At 47.4% G+C, this 18,136-nt stretch overlaps 1 protein-coding gene across 1 annotated transcript in view; it reads right to left on the bottom strand.

The window, feature by feature from the left end:
• Positions 1–14,975, bottom strand: part of ASZ1 (ankyrin repeat, SAM and basic leucine zipper domain containing 1) — a 575,076-nt gene extending 560,101 nt beyond the window's left edge. The window contains exons 1-2 of the mRNA XM_077471359.1: positions 14,907–14,975; positions 14,220–14,279 (exon numbers count right to left, since the gene is read on the bottom strand). Coding sequence (XP_077327485.1) covers positions 14,220–14,279; positions 14,907–14,975 — 129 coding nt within the window. The remainder of the gene's footprint in view (positions 1–14,219; positions 14,280–14,906) is intronic.
• Between the last annotated feature and the right edge of the window lie 3,161 nt (positions 14,976–18,136).

The following is an 18,136-nucleotide window of genomic DNA, read 5'->3' as shown; positions in this document are numbered from 1 at the left end:
GGAGGAGAGTGGAACTGTCAGCGCGGCGCTGAGGCTGAGCTGTGTGTGAGAGAGACACACAGCACAGCCCATGCAGCCGCCAGTTCCGCAGGACACAGGCACGGCCGTATGGCGGTAGGCGAGCGGCGGCCGTGGCCTGTGTTACCCACGATCAGGCCGCGGCCGCGCTTACCTCCCGCTGTGCGGCCTGATCATCAACAGGCCATGGGCGGCCCCGGCCCACCGGGCAAATGCCCGGTCTGCCCTATGGCCAGTCCGGGCCTGAATGGAAGGAAAATCTTCCAATGGGGACACAAGTTTTGGTGACCCAGGAGTCCCTCACTTTGGAGGGATTTCCTCTCACTTCCTGTTTTGGCTATGGGACAGGAAGTGAAGGGATATATCCTCAGTGAGACACAGATGCCAAAACAAAAAACTGACAGCTATAACACTCCCTTACTCTATTCAAAATGTAAAAAAAAGGTTTGGCTTTTAGTTCTACTTTAATTCATACAATTATTGTTGCCCAAAAGCCAACATTTTCAAGCATGGCCAAGAAGTATTGCCCACCCCTAAATCATCATGTCTCCTTGATTGTTGATGGGGACAAGGATCTCTTCCCCACAACTCTGGGCTGTGGTCGTGGCAGTCTGTGGGTGAGGGGGTAAAAAGTCAATAAAGACATCACACAAGCTTTTGACAATTCCTTTATTAAAAAATAAAAAACAATGTCCTCAATGCAGATCCACCTTATGCCGCCCGCCGCACCACTGAACCCGAAAAAGAGAAAAAAAACCTCCAGCCTCGTCGGATGCTCCCTGCATACTGCCTGCCCCTCCGCCTGACATTTCTTCAATAGCTAAGGGGCAGAGTCACCCGATGATGTCAGTGCGTGACCCGCCCCCTTGTGACATCACCAACTGGGGCATGCCTGGTTGATGACGTCACTAGGGGGCAGGGTCACCAGGTGCAATGTACGATGTACCCCATATTCATTCAAATAGGGGGCCGGGATCTGGAGGCCCCCTTGTTAAAGGGGGCTTCCAGATTCCGATAAGCCCCCTGCCCGCAGACCCCTACACCCACCGCCCGCCCAGGGTTGTCGGGAAGAAGCCCTTGTCCCCATCAACATGGGGACAAGGTGCTTTGGGGTGGGGTGGCAGAGACAATTTTTTTTCATAGATTCACTTAAAGTGGGAACCCCACTCTGCAGGCAGGGGGCACTTTGGAATCTCAAAGCCCCCCTTAACATTCCCTTCTCCTTAAATATCAGCTTATACTGCGCCCCCAGATCCCGCCCCCCCCCCTGGTGAATGAGTATGTGGTACATTGAACCCCTACTCATTCACCAAAAAACATGTAAAAAAAAAAGAAAAGCAGTAGACAGTTTTTGACAAGCTCTTTATTAAAAACAATGTCCCCCAATGTAGATCCATCATCAATCATGACGACCAGACCCGAAAGAAAAACCCCCCACCTGCGACGAAGGTTGACTGCCTAATGCCTACTTTGCTGGGTGACAGCTCTTAAATAGATAGGGACAGGGGCCACCAGTTGATGTCAATTGGAGACCCCACCCCCTTGTGACATCATCGGTCGAGTATGCTCCGGTCTGTGATGTCACAATGGGACGGGGTCACCCACTGTGGTCATCAGGTTACTCCACACCCTAGCTACTTAATGTCAAAGTAGCGACGGCAAACCGCCAAACCCCTAAAAAAATGGAAATAAAAAACTCTGGCCTCGTTGAATGCTCCCCATGGACTGCCTGTCCATGGGAGGTGTTAACGAGACCAGAGGTTTTTATTTCCTTTTTCTGGAGTTTGGCGGTGCAGCGGGCGGCGTGAGATGGATCTATATCAGGGGACATTGTTTTTTAATTGTCAAAAACTTCTGTACTGTCTTTATTCACTTTTTACACATTTTTGGTGAATGGGTAGGGGTACTATGTACCCCATACTCATTCACATAAGAAGAGGCCAGGACCTGGGGGCTTCCATGTTAACGAGGGCTTCAAGATTCCTATAAGCCTCTGTCCCACAGACTCCCATAACCACAAGAAACAGGGTTGTGGCAAAGAGACCCTTGTCCCCATCAACATGGGGACAAGTTGCTTTGGGGTGGGGGGGCATTTGGCGTTCGCTCACCCCCCACTTTCCAGGCCTGCTGGGATGCATACTTGGATACGGGTCTGGTAAGGATTTTGGGGGGACCCCACAGCGTTTAAAAAAAAAAATTTGGCTTAGTGAAAAGCTTACATTGGATATTGAGACGTTTAAATGCGATATAATGTCAGTTAAAAGAGAAAAATATTTCCAGGACATACAGGATTACAGTGGTGTGGTATGTGACAGACATAGTTGGGGTGGAAGACACAAGCAAGTTAATAGCGAAAAATAGATCAGGAAGTGGAAAACGAATAAACTAGTTCACCCGAGAAATCAGACAATCAGCTTAAAACCACTACAGAATCCAGTTCTACTGGTACCTCCAGACCTTCTGCAAGCTCTGTCTTCTATACAGATAAAAGAAGTACAACTACAAAAAACGAAATAACCAAAAATAAATAATACAAGAAAAAACATACAAATCAAGAAACACAGAAGATGACGATGAAGTAGATCAAGAGAATCGAACGCTCAAACGTTATCCACAGAGATAGAGAAACAGAAAGGATTGATTTCAGATAATGTTATCAACATCTCAGGTGTTGAACTTACATTACAAGAGCTGGCTCTTCTGTTCAAGGGTCTTTCTTTTTCATCTACCAGACAGAAATTAAAATGTATTTAACAAAATATTGGAAATGAATACATTTGTCAGAAATATTCCCTTCAGAAAGCATTTTGCGGAGGACGTACTTGACGATAAAGAAGAACAGACCGTAGAGGAGAATCAGCCCTCTATTATGTGCTAATGGAGCTAACTAATGGAGCTAACTACCCTGGCTAAACAGGAGAACTGGCAACACCTGCCCCATGAAAATAATTTAACATCTGGGAAAATACAGGCTATTAGTTTGCATGTTGTCCCTGTGCCTGCGTGAGTTTCCTCCGGGTACTCCGGTTTCCACCTATCCTCCAAAGACATGCAGGCAGGTTAATTGGCTCCAGTCTAAAAAATTGGCCCTATTATTTGTATGTATTAATGTGAGTTAAGGACCTTAGACTGTAAGCTCATTGAGGGCAGGGGCAGTGAATGTAAAATATATGTGTAAAGCTTGCATCTCACCCTGACAGTTGCAGGTGCCTGCTATAGTGCCAAGGGAAGTGCCCACAAGCTAATTCTCTCCCTCAATTCTGACGTGTCACATAACATACCTTTCTTTTTTTTCCAAGACTTCCCATCTGTAGAGCTGACACCAGAACAGAAATAGAAGGAAAATCTTCCAATGGGGACAAAAGTTCTAGTGACCCAGGAGTCCCTCACTTTGGAGGGATTTCCTCTCACTTCCTGTTTTGGCTATGGGACGGGAAGTGGAGGGATATATCCTCAGTAGGACACAGATGGCAAAACAAAAAAAACAGCTATAACACTCCCTTACCCTATTCAAAATGAAAAAAAAGTTTTGCTTTTAGTTCTACTTTAATTCATACAATTATTTTTGCCAAAAGCCAACATTTTCAAGCATGGTCAAGAAGTATTACCCACCCCCATATCACCTTGTCTCCTTGATTGTTGATGGGGACAAGGATTTCTTCCCCACAACTCTGGGCTGTGGTCGTGGCAATCTGTGGGTGAGGGGGTAAAAAGTGAATAAAGACAGCACACAAGGCTGTGCTTGACACTTCCTTTATTAAAAAATAAAAAACAATGTCCTTGATGTGGATCCACTTTATGCCACCCGCCACATCGCTGAACCCGAAAAAGAAAAAAAAAACACCAGCCTTGTCGAATGCTCCCTGCGGACTGCCTGCCCCTCCGTCTGACATTTCTTCAATAGCTAAGGGGCAGAGTCACCCAATGATGTCAGTGTGTGACCCCGCCCCTTGTGACATCACCAACTGGAGCATGCTGGGTTGATGATGTCACTAGGGGGCAGGGTCACCAAGTGCAATGTATGATGTACCCCATATTCATTCAAATAGGGGGCTGGGATCTGGGGCCCCCCCTTGTTAAAGGGGGCTTCCAGATTCCAAAAAGCACCCTGCCCGCAGACTCCTACAACCACCGCCTAGGGATGTCGGGAAGAGGCCCTTGTTCCCATCAACATGGGGACAAGGTGCTTTGGGGTGGGGTGGCAGAGACAATTTTTTCATAGATTCACTTAAAGTGGGAACCCCACAATAATAGTGGCCCTATTATTTGTATGTATGTGAGTTATGCCCTATACACACGGTCGCACATTCAGACGGATAAGGTCCGATCGGATTATGTTGTCGGAAAATCTGATCATGTGTGGGCTCTATCGGACTTTTTCTGTCGGAAATTCCAACGGAAAAAGTTTGAGAGCTGGATCTAAAATTTTCCCACAACAAAATCCGATCTGACTTTTTCCGATCGTGTGTAGAGAATTCCGACAGACAAAGTGCCATGCATGCTCAGAATAAATTATGAGACAAAGCTATTAGCTACTGACCTCTACGTAGTCCCGTCGTACGTTATGAACGTCACCTCGTTCCGAACAATCAGATTTTCCAACAACTTTGTTTGACCGTGTGTATGCAACACAAGTTTCAGCCAAAATCCGTTGGTAAAAATTTGCCGGATTTTGTGATCGGAATGTCCGACCGTGTGTCCAGGGCATTAGGGACCTTAGACTGTAAGCTCACTGAGGGCAGGGACTGATGTGAATGTACAATATATGTGCAAAGCCTGCATTTCACCCTGCCAATTGCAGCTGCCTACTAGACATGTGCATTCATTTTCGTCCGAATGCATTTTCGTCCGAATTTCAGCTATTTTCATTTTGACAAACGATAACGAAAGCACAGAATCCGAAAAACGAAAGATCCGACATAAATAAATGCTTTATTTTCGTTTTCATTGTTACAACAGTTCGATATAGAATAGGAGATTCGACGTGACTCTTACAATAGCAATCTGTCTATAGAACCTGTGGTCGAATGTGCCTAATAGGGATGAGCTTCGTGTTCGAGTCGAACGTACGTTCGACTCGAACATTGGCTGTTCGGCCGTTCGGCGAATTCCGAACGTTTGGGCCGTTCGCGTCAAAATTCGATTGGCGCCTGCGGACCACAATGCACTGCGGTGGCGCATTGCATTGCTGGCTCATGATTGGCCAAGCATGCACTGTGACCCCGCATGCTTGGCCAATCGTAGCGCCAGCAGCGAGGAGAGCCATGATTGGCCACAGGCATCCTGCCTGTGGCCAATCATAGCTCAGGCTGTGTAGTGCACGCCCCACACTATATAAGGCCGCCTTTGAGGCGGCCTCGTGTAGTGTGTTAGCATCTGAAGCAGTGGGTGTTCTGTGTACCTTCAACACAGTACACACCGATCGTTTTTGGCTGATTTCCTATCTTGCTGCTGTGTAGTGGTTGTTGTCTGTGTCCGGACCGCAGTATACACCACTATATTCACCTATATAGCTAGTGATCTAGCTTTAACCACTTAACAACTGCCCATTGCCGATTAACGGCTTCAGGGCGGTTGTTTAACTCTGAGAGGCCGTTAATTAACGGCCTCCCAGAATTCTGCTCTCGCGCGCCCCCTGGGGCGCACACTCGAGAGCATCACGGATCACGGTAAACGGCCGCTCGTCGCGGCCGTTTACCACGTGTTCGCTCCGTCAAATGACGGAGTGATCACTTGTAAACAAACCGGCGTCATGTTATTACGCCGGTTCCTCCCTCCCCTCTCTGTACCGATCGGTACAGCGGAGGGGAAAGAGATCGGTGTCAGCAGCGATGTGGGCTGCATCTGCAGTGCCCACATCGCTGCTCACCAAATTTAACCCCTCAATTCCCTGCCAATACTCTGCAATACCAGTGCATACTCTGCAGTACCCTGCCATTACTCTGCAGTACCCCGCCATTACTCTGCAGTACCACGCCATTACTCTGCAGTGCAGTACCCTGCCATTACTCTGCAGTACCCTGCCATTACTCTGCAGTACCCCCCATTACTCTGCAGTACCCCCCAATACTCTGCAGTACCCCCCAATACTCTGCAGTACCCGCCATTACTCTGCAGTACCCCGCCATTACTCTGCAGTGCAGTACCCTGCCATTACTCTGGAGTACCCTGCCATTACTCTGCAGTACCCCCCATTACTCTGCAGTAACCCCCATTACTCTGCAGTACCCTGCCATTACTCTGGAGTACCCCCAATACTCTGCAGTACCCTGCTATTACTCTGTAGTACCCCGCCAATACTCTGCAATACCCTGCCATAAATTGCCATACCCAGCCATACTCGGAGATACCCAGCCATACTCGGTGATACCCTGAAATACCCAGCCATAGACGCCCCCCACCCCTCACCGCCCTCCGGTGCTTCTACCAACTCGCCAGCACGATCAAAGCCAGAATCTTTTTTTTATTTTTTATTTCAGGCTTCCCAGCCTAGAGGTGAGATGTGGGGTCATATTGACCCCCAGATTTCACTGTAAAGAGGACCTGTCACCCCATATTCCTATTACAAGGGATGTTTACATTCCTTGTAATAGGAATAAAAGTGATCAAAAATATATTTTTTTGGGGAAAAAAATGTCAAACTAAAATAAATAAAGTAAAATGAACAATAAAAAAAAAAAAAAAAATTTTTAAAGCGCCCATGTCCCCATGTGCTCGCATGCAGAAGCGAACGCGTGCATAAGCCCCGCCCACATATGAAAACGGTGTTCAAACCACACATGTGAGGTATTGCCGAGAACGTTAGAGCGAGAGCAATAATTCTAGTCCTAGACCTCCTCTGCAACTCAAAACATGTAACCAGTAAAAAAAATTTTAAGCGTCGCCTATGGGGATTTTTTAAGTAGCGACGTTTGGCGCCATTCCACGGGCATGTGCAATTTTGAAGAGTGACATGTTTGATATCTATTTACTCAGCATAACTTCATCTTTCACTTTATGCAAACATTGGGCTAACTTTACTGTTTTTTTTTGTTTGTTTTTTAAGCACAAAACAGTTTTCCCCCCCAAAAAACGCGTTTGAAAAATTGTTGTGCAAATACCGTGTGAGATAAAAATTTGCAACGACCACCATTGTATTCTCCAGGGTCTTTTGGTATGCATATGCTGTGTGTGTGAAATAACCTGATAATATGACAATTTTGTGAAAAAAAAAAAAAAAGGAAATAGTACTTCAGGTGTGATCAATTTTCAGATATTGGCACCATAGCTTGTGGACTCTATAACTTTCACAAAGACCAAATAATATCCACCAAGTTGTACTTATTTTTACCAAAGATATGTAGTAGTATGAATTTTGGCCAAAATTTATGAAGAAAAAATTACTAATCTGCTAAATTTTATAACAGAAACGAAGAAAAATTCATTTTTTTGCAGAATTTTCGGTCTTTTTTCTTTTATAGCACAAAAAATAAAAAACTGAGAGGTGATTAAATACCACCAAAAGAAAGCTCTATTTGTGTGAAAAAAAGGACAAACATTTCCTATAGGTCCAGTGTTGCATGACTGAGTAATTGTCATTCAAAATGTGAGGGCACCGAAAGCTGAAAATTGGTCTGGTTATTAAGGGTGTTTAAGTGCCCAGTGGTCAAGTGGTTAATAATAGAGCTTGCAGTCAGTAGTGTTAGGAGATAGTGCGTGCTGTCTGCGTGCTCTGTACCCAGTACATACCGCTATAATATAGGGCAGGCCCCTACTTTCAAACATCCAACTTACAAACATCTCCTACTTGCAAACGCAAGGAGACAGCAGCAAGTGAGATGAAAAAAGATGGACGACAAAACAAATTATACAGGGGTGATAACCCTTCCCTATGTTTTCCAAAAAGCTTAAAAATAGTTTGTTTGACTGGAGCTACACTTTAAAAATGTACCGGTTGAAAATTACAAACAGATTCAACTTAACACAACAAACCTACACAGTCCCTGTCTTGTTTGCACCGCCTGCATACTGCTGTTTTGAGTATATAGGGCCTGGGGGCCACACGCATTTCCTTTTTTTAATATGGGTACGGGGTTCCCCTTAATATGCGTACAAGACCCAAATAGGCTGGTAATGGGCAGGGAGGGCTACCCATGCCATTTTTCTGAATGATTTTCAACCATATTGCAGGAACCAGATATAACATTAAAACCGCAAGCAGTTTTAAATGGTGTTATTTCCGTTTAATGTCATTTTGTGCAGGGACTGTTCTAAACACGGGAAACACGTGGCACTTCACAGGCATACTACAGACACCCCCCAGGCACCATATTTAAAGGAATATTTCACTTTTTTTTTTCACTTTAATCGTCATTAAAATCAGTGCTCCCGCCAAAACGGCAGTTTTTAAAACTTTTTTTTGCAGTGACCCATGTCCCCTGAGGCAGGAGGCAGGTCCCCAAACCCTTTTTAGGACACTATCTTGCATATTAGCCGTTAAAATTAGCACTTTCCATTTCGAACGTTCGAGTCCCATAGACTTCAATGGGGTTCTAACGTTCGTTTCGAACGTGGGGGTCGTTCGCAAGTTCTGGTGCGAACCGAACCGGGGGGTGTTCGGCTCATCCCTAGTGCCTAACCTTACCTCTATTAGTCCAAGATTATATAGAGAAAATCTTCGACAGAGAAAAAAGATTTGACAGAGAGAAAAGATTCTGCAAGTTACTGTCCTAAAAAGTGTTTGGAGACCCGGGTCCTGCCCCAGGGGACATGTATCAATGCAAAAAAAAAGTTTTAAAAACGTCCGTTTTTCGGGAGCAGTGATTTTAATAATGATTAAAGTGAAACAATAAAAGTGTAATATTCCTTTAAATTTCGTGGGGGGGGGGGGGGGTGTCTATAGTATGCCTGTGAATGGGGCGCATGTTTCTGGTGCTTAGAACTGTCCCTGCACAAAGTGTCATTTATACAGGAAAAAAAGTCCTTTAAAATCACTCGCAGCTATTATGAATTGTCGGCTCCATAATACAGAGAGCACTCATTGAAAGTCATTGATAAAAATAAATAAATAAATAAATAAATAAAAAAGCGTGGGGGTCCCCCAAATTCAATTACCAGGCCCTTCAGGTCTGGTATGGATATTAAGGGGAACCCTGCGTCAAATTAAAAAAAAAATTGATGTGGGGTTTCCCCTAAATATCCATACCAGACCCTTCAGGTCTGGTATGGATATTAAGGGGAACCCCGCGTCAAATAAAAAAAAATTGACGTGGGGGTCCCCCTAAAAATCCATACCAGACCCTTTATCCGAGCACGCAACCTGGCAGGCCGCAGGAAAAGAGGGGGGACGAGAGAGCGCCCCCCCCTCCCTCCTGAACCGTACCAGGCCACATGCCCTCAACATTGGGAGGATGCTTTGGGGGTCTCAAAGCACCTTGTCCCCATGTTGATGAGGACAAGGGCCTCATCCCCACAACCCTGGCCAGTGGTTGTGGGGGTCTGCGGGCAGGGGGCTTATCAGAATCTGGAAGCCCCCTTTAACAAGGGGACCTCCAGATCCCGTCCCCCCCCTGTTTGAAATGGTAAGGGGATACAAAAGTACCCCTACCATTTCACAGAGAAAGTGTAAAAAATTGTTAAATAAGACAAACACACTTTTGAAAAATTCCTATCTTGAGCTGACACTAGAGTCCCAAACGGGTGATCCCACATATCATCCCAATCATCTCCCCTGAAATCGGGAATTAAAGCACTCCATGTGTCCCTGCATTTGCTAAGCATTTTTTGGCCTTTCTACAAACAAATCTTTATAGACTTCTGATAAAAGTTTTTTTTAGATTTTGTTCACATAGCAAAGACTCCAAAGGGGATGACCCTAGTTCCAGGGTATCTGATCCAAACTGTGTCATAAACGCATGTCTTAGGCCGCGTACACACGCGGGGACTGTTCGCTCAACTTTGTCCGTCAAACAGTTTCAGTGAACAGTCCGCTCAAAATTAGCATGGACGGACTTGCCCACACACGACGAACGAACAGTTTGCTGAAACCGTGCGCGATGACGTGAACGGCACGTACGACGGGACGGAAAATACGACGTCCTATACACTGCATTACAACTTTCGGCGTGTAAATCCTTTCTGAGCATGCGCGGAACTTAGTTTGATGAACAAGCCTACACACGAGGGGACTGTTCGCTAAACCAAGTTTCAGCGGACAGTTTTTCGGAATTTCCGAAAAACTTTGTTCAGCAGACTGTTCGCTGAAACTGTCCGCTGAAAGCCCACACATGGGCGGACTGTCCGCCGAAACACTGTTCAGCGGACAAAGTTGGGCGAACAGTCCCCCCGTGTGTACGCGGCCTTAGTTGTATGTAACGGAAGAAGTACCAGTTATGCCGCGTACACACGATCAAACAAGCGGGTGGAAAAGTCCGGCAAACTCAAGTCCGCCGGACAATCCCCCCGTGTGTAGCCTCCGGCATACTTTTTTGAGCTGAAAGTACGGCGGACTTAGAAAGTAGTTTTATGCCGCGTACACACGATCAAACAAGCGGGTGGAAAAGTCCGGCAAACTCAAGTCCACCGGACAATCCCCGCATGTGTAGACTCCGGCATACTTTTTTGACCCGAAAGTACGGCGGACTTAGAAAGTAGTTTTACACTCCAATCTTACCGCCGGACTCGCATTTCAGCGGACAATCCGGCCATGTGTATGCCAGTCCGCCGTACTTTTGAAATGAGCGGAGTTTTCCCGCCCGGAGAAAAGTCCGCTCATTTCGAGCGGGTCTCCAGGTAGGCGGGGCCCACGAAGGATACGTCGCTGGCCCCGCCGCCTGGTATGGACTTAAAGGGGAACCCCAACGCCGAAAAAAATCGGCGTGGGATCCCCCCAGGTCCACATCAGACCCTTGTCCGAGCACGCTACCCAGCCGGCCAGGAAAGGGGGGCGAATGAGCGCCCCCCCTCCTGAGCCGTACCAGGCCGCGTGCCCTCAACATGGGGGGTGCCTTGGGGAAGGGGGGGCCGCGTGGCCCCCCCACCCCAAAGCACCTTGTCCCCATGTTGATGAGGACAAGGGCCTCTTCCCGACAACCCTGGCCGTTGGTTGTCGGGGTCTGCGGGCGGGGGGCTTATCGGAATCCGGGAGCCCCCTTTAATAAGGGGGCCCCCGGATACCGGCCCCCCACCCTATGTGAATGAGTATTGGGGTACAATGTACCCCTACCCATTCACCTGTAAAATAAAGTACAAAAAAAAACACAACACACAAGGGTTAAAATAGTTTATTGCACAGCTCCGGGGGTCTTCCGTCTTCGGGGGTCTTCTCGCCGGACTCCTCCGTTATCTTCTTGTAGCTCTTTTACTAGCGGAGGAGCCCGGCTTTCTTCCTCGCCGCGGCCCTGCTTCCGACTTCGGGGGTCTTGTCCCCCTCTTCGGTTTTTCTGCCGGGCCACCGCGCCTTCTTCTAGCTCTTTTACAGGCGGTGGCCCGGTCTTCTGCCGCCGCCGCCGCCACCTTCCGTTCTTCTGTCCTTCTCTTCTTCTTCTTCTTCTTCAGATGTTGCCTCGCAGAGTCCTCCGCTCACAATGACGGGGACCAGGCACGCGGCGACTTATATAGGGACAAGGGGCGGGGTCTTTGGTTGATGTCACATGGTTTGATGTCACATGGGTTGATGTCACATGGGTTGATGTCACATGGCGACAGTCCCAGCATCCTCCGGGACTGTGACATCGTAAGGGGGCGGGGTCACCATGTGACATCAACCCATGTGACATCAACCGAAGACCCCGCCCCTTGTCCCTATATAAGTCGCCGCGTGCCCGGTCCCCGTCATTGTGAGCGGAGGACTCGGCGAGGCAACATCTGAAGAAGAAGAAGAAGAGAAGGACAGAAGAACGGAAGGCGGCGGCGGCAGAAGACCGGGCCACCGCCTGTAAAAGAGCTAGAAGAAGGCGTGGTGGCCCGGCAGAAGAACCGAAGAGGGGGATAAGACCCCCGAAGTCGGAAGAAGGGCGGCGGCGAGGAAGAAAGCCGGGCTCCTCCGCTAGTAAAAGAGCTACAAGAAGATAGCGGAGGAGTCCGGCGAGAAGACCCCCGAAGACGGAAGACCCCCGGAGCTGTGCAATAAACTATTTTATCTTGTGTGTTGTGTTTTTTTTGTACTTTATTTTACAGGTGAATGGGTAGGGGTACATTGTACCCCATACTCATTCACATAGGGTGGGGGGGCCGGTATCCGGGGGCCCCCTTATTAAAGGGGGCTCCCGGATTCCGATAAGCCTCCCGCCCGCAGACCCCGACAACCAACGGCCAGGGTTGTCGGGAAGAGGCCCTTGTCCTCATCAACATGGGGACAAGGTGCTTTGGGGTGGGGGGGCCACGCGGCCTCCCCTTCCCCAAGGCACCCCTCATGCTGAGGGCACGCGGCCTGGTACGGCTCAGGAGGGGGGGCGCTCGCTCGCCCCCCTTTTCTGACCGGCCGGGTAGCGTGCTCGGACAAGGGTCTGATGTGGACCTGGGGGGACCCCCACGCCGATTTTTTTCGGCGTTGGGGTTCCCCTTTAAGTCCATACCAGGCGGCGGGGCCAGCGACGTCTCCCTCCTGGGCCCCACCTACCTGGAGACGTGCTCGAAATGAGCGGACTTTCATTTCAAAAGTAGGGCGGATAGTACGGCGGACTTAGTACGCCGTATTAGTCCGCTGAAAAAGTGCCGTGTGTGGGCAAGTAGCCCGTTCGGAAAGTCCGACGGACAGTCTGGCGGGAAGTCCGCCAGACTAAGTACGTCGGACAGACGGCTACGTGTGTACACGGCTTTAGGCAACCCATGTTTGTCCTTTAGTTGATTGAAAGTAATTTCTTACCCTCAACTATATGTTTCAGTTGTTTTATACCCACCCGAGCCCATATGATGGGATCTGGTATCGTACCCAAATGTGGTAGTTTGGGGTTGAACCACAAGGGTGTGTCTGGTGACCATATACCTATCTGAGATTTCATCAGCACCTGTGCTCTGTCCCATGCGCGCACCGTGACGCGAATCGAGCCAGTCAGAGATGGCGATGCCAAGGTGCCCCTGTATACCAGAAAGAATAGGCTCTCATACGACCCCATATAAGCTGCTTCCAACACATTTGCTGTGTCCCCATTATCACGTAACAGCCAGCGTCTAGCCACTACCATTTGCATCGCTATAAAGTATTTAAAGAGGTCCGGAAGGGCTAGCCCTCCCTGTCCTAGAGGCTCCTGCAGTGTTCAAAGACTGATCCTAGGGTGTGTTGTGGACCATAGGAAAGAAACAAACAGGCTGTTCACACATTTGAAGAAAGAGGATGGGACCCAAATCTGGGAATTTCTTAAGAAGTACAGGAAGACCTTCATCTTAAGAAGGTTAATCCTTCCAATAAGTGAAAGTGATGGATGCTTCCAAGCATCTAGCTGTATTTTTACCTTGGCCAGTAGTGGGAGGAGATTTAATGACATGTAATCGCTTACCTTGAGAGTTATCTGAATGCCAAGGTATTTAAACTGTGATACCCATGCAATGGGGACCTTTTTGTCGCCAGACCCTGAGCACCCATGTCCATGGCCATTGCATTTGATTTCTCCCAGTTCACACACAACCCAGAAACCGGGAATACTCTCCCAAGATCTCAAAGACTGCCTCTAAAGATGGTCGCAGGTCCTGTAAGAAGAGAAGCATGTTGTCTGCATACAAAGCTGTACACTCGCCTTCACATCAGGTGATTTCCTGAGTGCTATGGCTAGTGGCTCTATCGCTAGGGCGAATGATGATGGTGATAGAGAGCATCACTGACGCGTTCCTCTACTCACCGCAAACTGAGGTGAGACTGACGTACCCAACTTGATGGCTGCCATTGGCTTACTGTAGAGCAAAGATATCCATGTCCTAAACACGTCTCTAAATCCCATATGTCTCAACCCCACCGACATTCCACTCTACAGAATCAAAGGGTTTAGCTATGTCGAGGGACAACACCACCCTAGCCCTTTGATCAATATGATCAATCTGTAGGTGTGTGAACAGCCTGCGAAGGTTTGTGTCTGTAGACTTCTGAGGGATAAAACCTGTTTGATCTATGGCCACTAGAGTAGTGATAACTTTTAACAGTCTTGTGGCTAGTATGTTTGTCAAGATCTTTAGGTCCTGGTTCAAAAGTGCTATGGGTCTATAGGAGGAGCAGGCAAATGGATCCTTACCCGGTTTAGGCAGAAGAATAACCTGACCCTCCAATGGTGAGTCTGGAAGAATCTTATTTTCTAAACAAAAAAGGAAAAGAGACTTAAGCCATGGGACCAGGGCCTCCAGATGTGCTCTATACTACTCTATACATAACCCATCAGGGCCTGGAGATTTGTGTGGAGGGAATGACCTGATGGCTGTTTTAATCTCCTTCTCTGTTATCTCAGCCACCAGGTCGTTGCTATTTGTTTCAGACAGCACAGGGATAGCTAGAGAAGACAGCAATGTCTCCAGTTCTTGTGCATTGTAAGCTAGTATAGGAGCATATAATGCCTTGTAATATTCTACAAACGTATCCAAAATATCAGTTGGATCCATAAGAAGAGCACCTTGGCCGTTTCTAATACATGGTATGTTTGTCTGTATTCTCTGTTCAGCAACTAGAATGGCCAGTAATTTCCCATTTTTATCACCCTGTTCAAAGATAGACTCAGCCCTCCTTGTCCAGGAAGTATGTGTTAGCTCTGTGAAGTGCATCGCCAGAAACGGTGAGCCTCCAATAGCTTTAGGTAGGTAACATCTGATTGGTTATTAGCATGAGCTAGTTCAAGCACCCTCTCTACATCTTGTAGTTCTTGGGTTTTACTATTGAAAATTTTCCATGCCTGTTTAATGGCCGATATGTACTGTCCCTGCATACATACCTTGAAGGCATCCCACACAACAAGAAATATCAGCTGACTTAAGATTATCCTACCAGTAACCAGAGACATGCGGGGCCCCCTGAGAGGACACTGACTCTACCTCCAACCAACCCAGATTCAACCTCCTTGCTCCCCCCTAAGCTACGAGGGAAGACAATGTGCACAGGCAAGGGTGTATGATCTGAGAGGCCACACGCTAGATAATTTGCGCCCCCGTACCAGCTGTAACATGGGATCATTGGCAAATGCCAAATCTATCAGTGAGGAAGATCTATGAGTTTTTGATAAATCGGAGAAGTGCCTGGTCGTTGGATTTTTCCATCTCCACAGCTCTGTTAAAGAAGCCGTGTCTGCCCAGGCAGCTAAATCCACTGAGGCTGCCCTGGACGCATTAGACTAATCCAAGGCGGCACACAAGATGGTGTTGAAGTCACCTGCAATCAATAGGGGAAGATGCATATAAGGATTCAACTTGCCCAGCAGATCATATAACACCTGAATCTGAAATGGGGGAGGAACATAGAGGTTCACCAGCACCATTTTATGCACATATAAATCAGCAACAACAATTAGAAACCGACCTCCAGGGTCAGATATGACCTGATGAATGGTACAGCGCACCGTCTTGCTGAATAAAATAGCAAGACGGCTCATTTGTGTTGATGGAAAATTTGTGTTGATGGAAAAATCTGTTCATTTTCAGCCAGGGTGCTGGATAAAAATAATGAACTAAGCATGTATGGCCAGTTTAATAGACTCCCGGACTATAAACACTATACTTTGTTTTCTCAACAGTTGCTAGGTGCTAAGCAATCCCTGACTATTTTCATGAAGTTCTCCATTAATTGCTACCCGTCTGGCCATAAGAGTGGTTGTACCCATACGTCCTCCCGCATTGCCCACTCATGCACCCTCTCTAGAGTGTACAGCAGCGGGATTGGTGACCCAATCAATATTCATTGTACCAGGCCGCTGTGCATGGCCCTGTTACCATGTGACCGCTGTGACCAATAACAGCGAGCACATGAACAATAGTAAACAATTATGTAATTGTTTACTGCTGTGTGAGCTCTGTGATTGGTTACAGCAATCATATAGTACCGGGGCCAAGTTGTTACGTACCATGTGGTAGAGTCTGGCTTTGTAGAAGGAGACCTCCCTGACAGCCCTGGCTCAGGAGCCACTGGAGTGGGAACAGTAGACTAGAGCGCAGTGAGGTAGGAGTGTCTGTTTGTGGTTTAGGCATGGATGGATGATGAGCAACCAGACAGGTCCAGTTGCTGATGTCAGCGGAGGCAGGTAGACCTGGAAGCTGGCAGGTACAGACTGGAGCAGAGTGAGACAAGCAGGGTCATACACAGGCAATCAAATAGAACTGATCAGTAGGCTGGAGCAGAGTGACATAAGACTGGTCAAACACAGGAAATCAGATAGGTAGGGCTGAGGCTGAAGCAGAGTCAGATGAACAGGCAGAGGTGTCACCAAGGAACTCCTTATAACATGGTGAAGCCAAGGTCAGCTTTGGAGAAATCGGGTAAGTAAAACAGAGCCAGGTCAATGCAGGTGATCAGAATGCAGCTACAGGTTTACAGGAATCCCTAGCTGCAGATCAAACAGCGCTGCACTTGTGCAGCTGCAGTCCTTTTAAAGGCTCATTGGCGCCAAGCAACCTCTAATGTACGTGTACACGCATTCCAGCGCATTCCCCCCCGCACGCGCAAACACGCACCCTTGTCCAGCTTGTGCTGGTGTCCGTGTGTGCATGTGCACGTGCATGCACATCCGTCTTGTCGCAGCAGATCCCTGACACTAGTACACAAGGTTTATTGAATGAAACCTTTACACAGTCTTTTACCAATTGCTTATTAAAGTGATGATCACACTATAATAAGCAAGTACAGGGTAAAAAAAATAAATAAAAAGATCTATATATATATTTATTGTAATAAAAAGCTATAATTTTTTTTACATACTCTCACCAGTCATATTGTCCCTGATCACCACCCCAGTCCCATTGTCCATGATCACCATCACACAAGTTACAGTGTCCCTGATCACTGCCACACCAGTCCCAGTGTCCCTTATCACCACCACAACAGTCATATTGTCCCCTAATCACTGCTGCATCAGTTACAGTGTTATTGATCACAGACACTTGAGTTACAGTATCCCTGATCATTATTAGATTTATAGAATATAGTGATAGAAATGTCTTATTAAAGGGGTTCTGCACTCATAATCAAACATTTGCCCATTCTGTTGCCTCTAGTTCATATATTTCATAATGCCACCTGTTTTTTTTTTTGGATTCACCTACCTTTTGTAATCTGTAGTAATTTATTTTAAACCCCTGCGGCGATGGGCGGTCTCTTGCGGGGATCAGCGTCATTTCCTGCTGAAGCCCGCACTGTCTCCTGGGATCTTGTTGAAGTAATCCCAGGAGACATTGCGGCTAATGCACCCGACATCTCGCGAGATTTCGGGTGCTACAGCCGACATCTCGCGTGATTTGGGTTATTACAGCCGAGATCTCGCGAGTGGTAAGCAAACCCGAGTAACCTGCAGCGCAGAGACAGGTAATTAACTAAAACAACTCAGGGCTAGTGTACCGACAGGCCGTGGTGGGTAGTCGTATGGATGTGGTGAATGGAACATGCATCGTATGACGTATGGTATACGGGCGAGAAGATTGTGGACAACAATCAGTTAATAAACAAAAACCTCAGCCCGTATGGATCTGTAGATGTGACAGATCCTGATGTGCGAGCCCTAGCTAACTGACCCAGGTACAAACATGAACACAGATACGATGAAACATGACAATCAACAAAGACAAACCTACCAGAGTATGCTATAAGTGAACAACACCCTTCTGAGAACTCTGAGGTTGAACACCGAGTCGGAACGCCATGACAGAAATGCTGGCCAGAAATGCTATGACAGAAAAATCTGGGCAGAACGCTATGACAGAAATGTTGACAAACACTATAACAGAACTCCCGGGACAGAACACTATGCCAGAAATCCTGGGGCAGAATTGCTATGACGGAAATCCCAGGGCAAAAACACTATGACGAAAATCCAGGGGCAGAAAACGCTATAACAGAACTCCAGGGGCAGAAAACGCTATGACAGGAATCCAGGGGCAGAAACGCTAAGACAGGAATCCAGGGGCAGAAACGCTAAGACAGGAATCCAGGGGCAGAAACACTAATGCCCCGTACACACGA

Source organism: Lithobates pipiens, unplaced genomic scaffold (genome assembly GCF_037356315.1).
Source record: "Lithobates pipiens isolate NorthernLeopardFrog02 unplaced genomic scaffold, aLitPip1_a1.2 Scaffold_8, whole genome shotgun sequence".
NCBI classification, from domain to species: Eukaryota; Metazoa; Chordata; class Amphibia; order Anura; family Ranidae; genus Lithobates; species Lithobates pipiens.
This window is presented reverse-complemented; position numbering and strand designations above follow the sequence as displayed.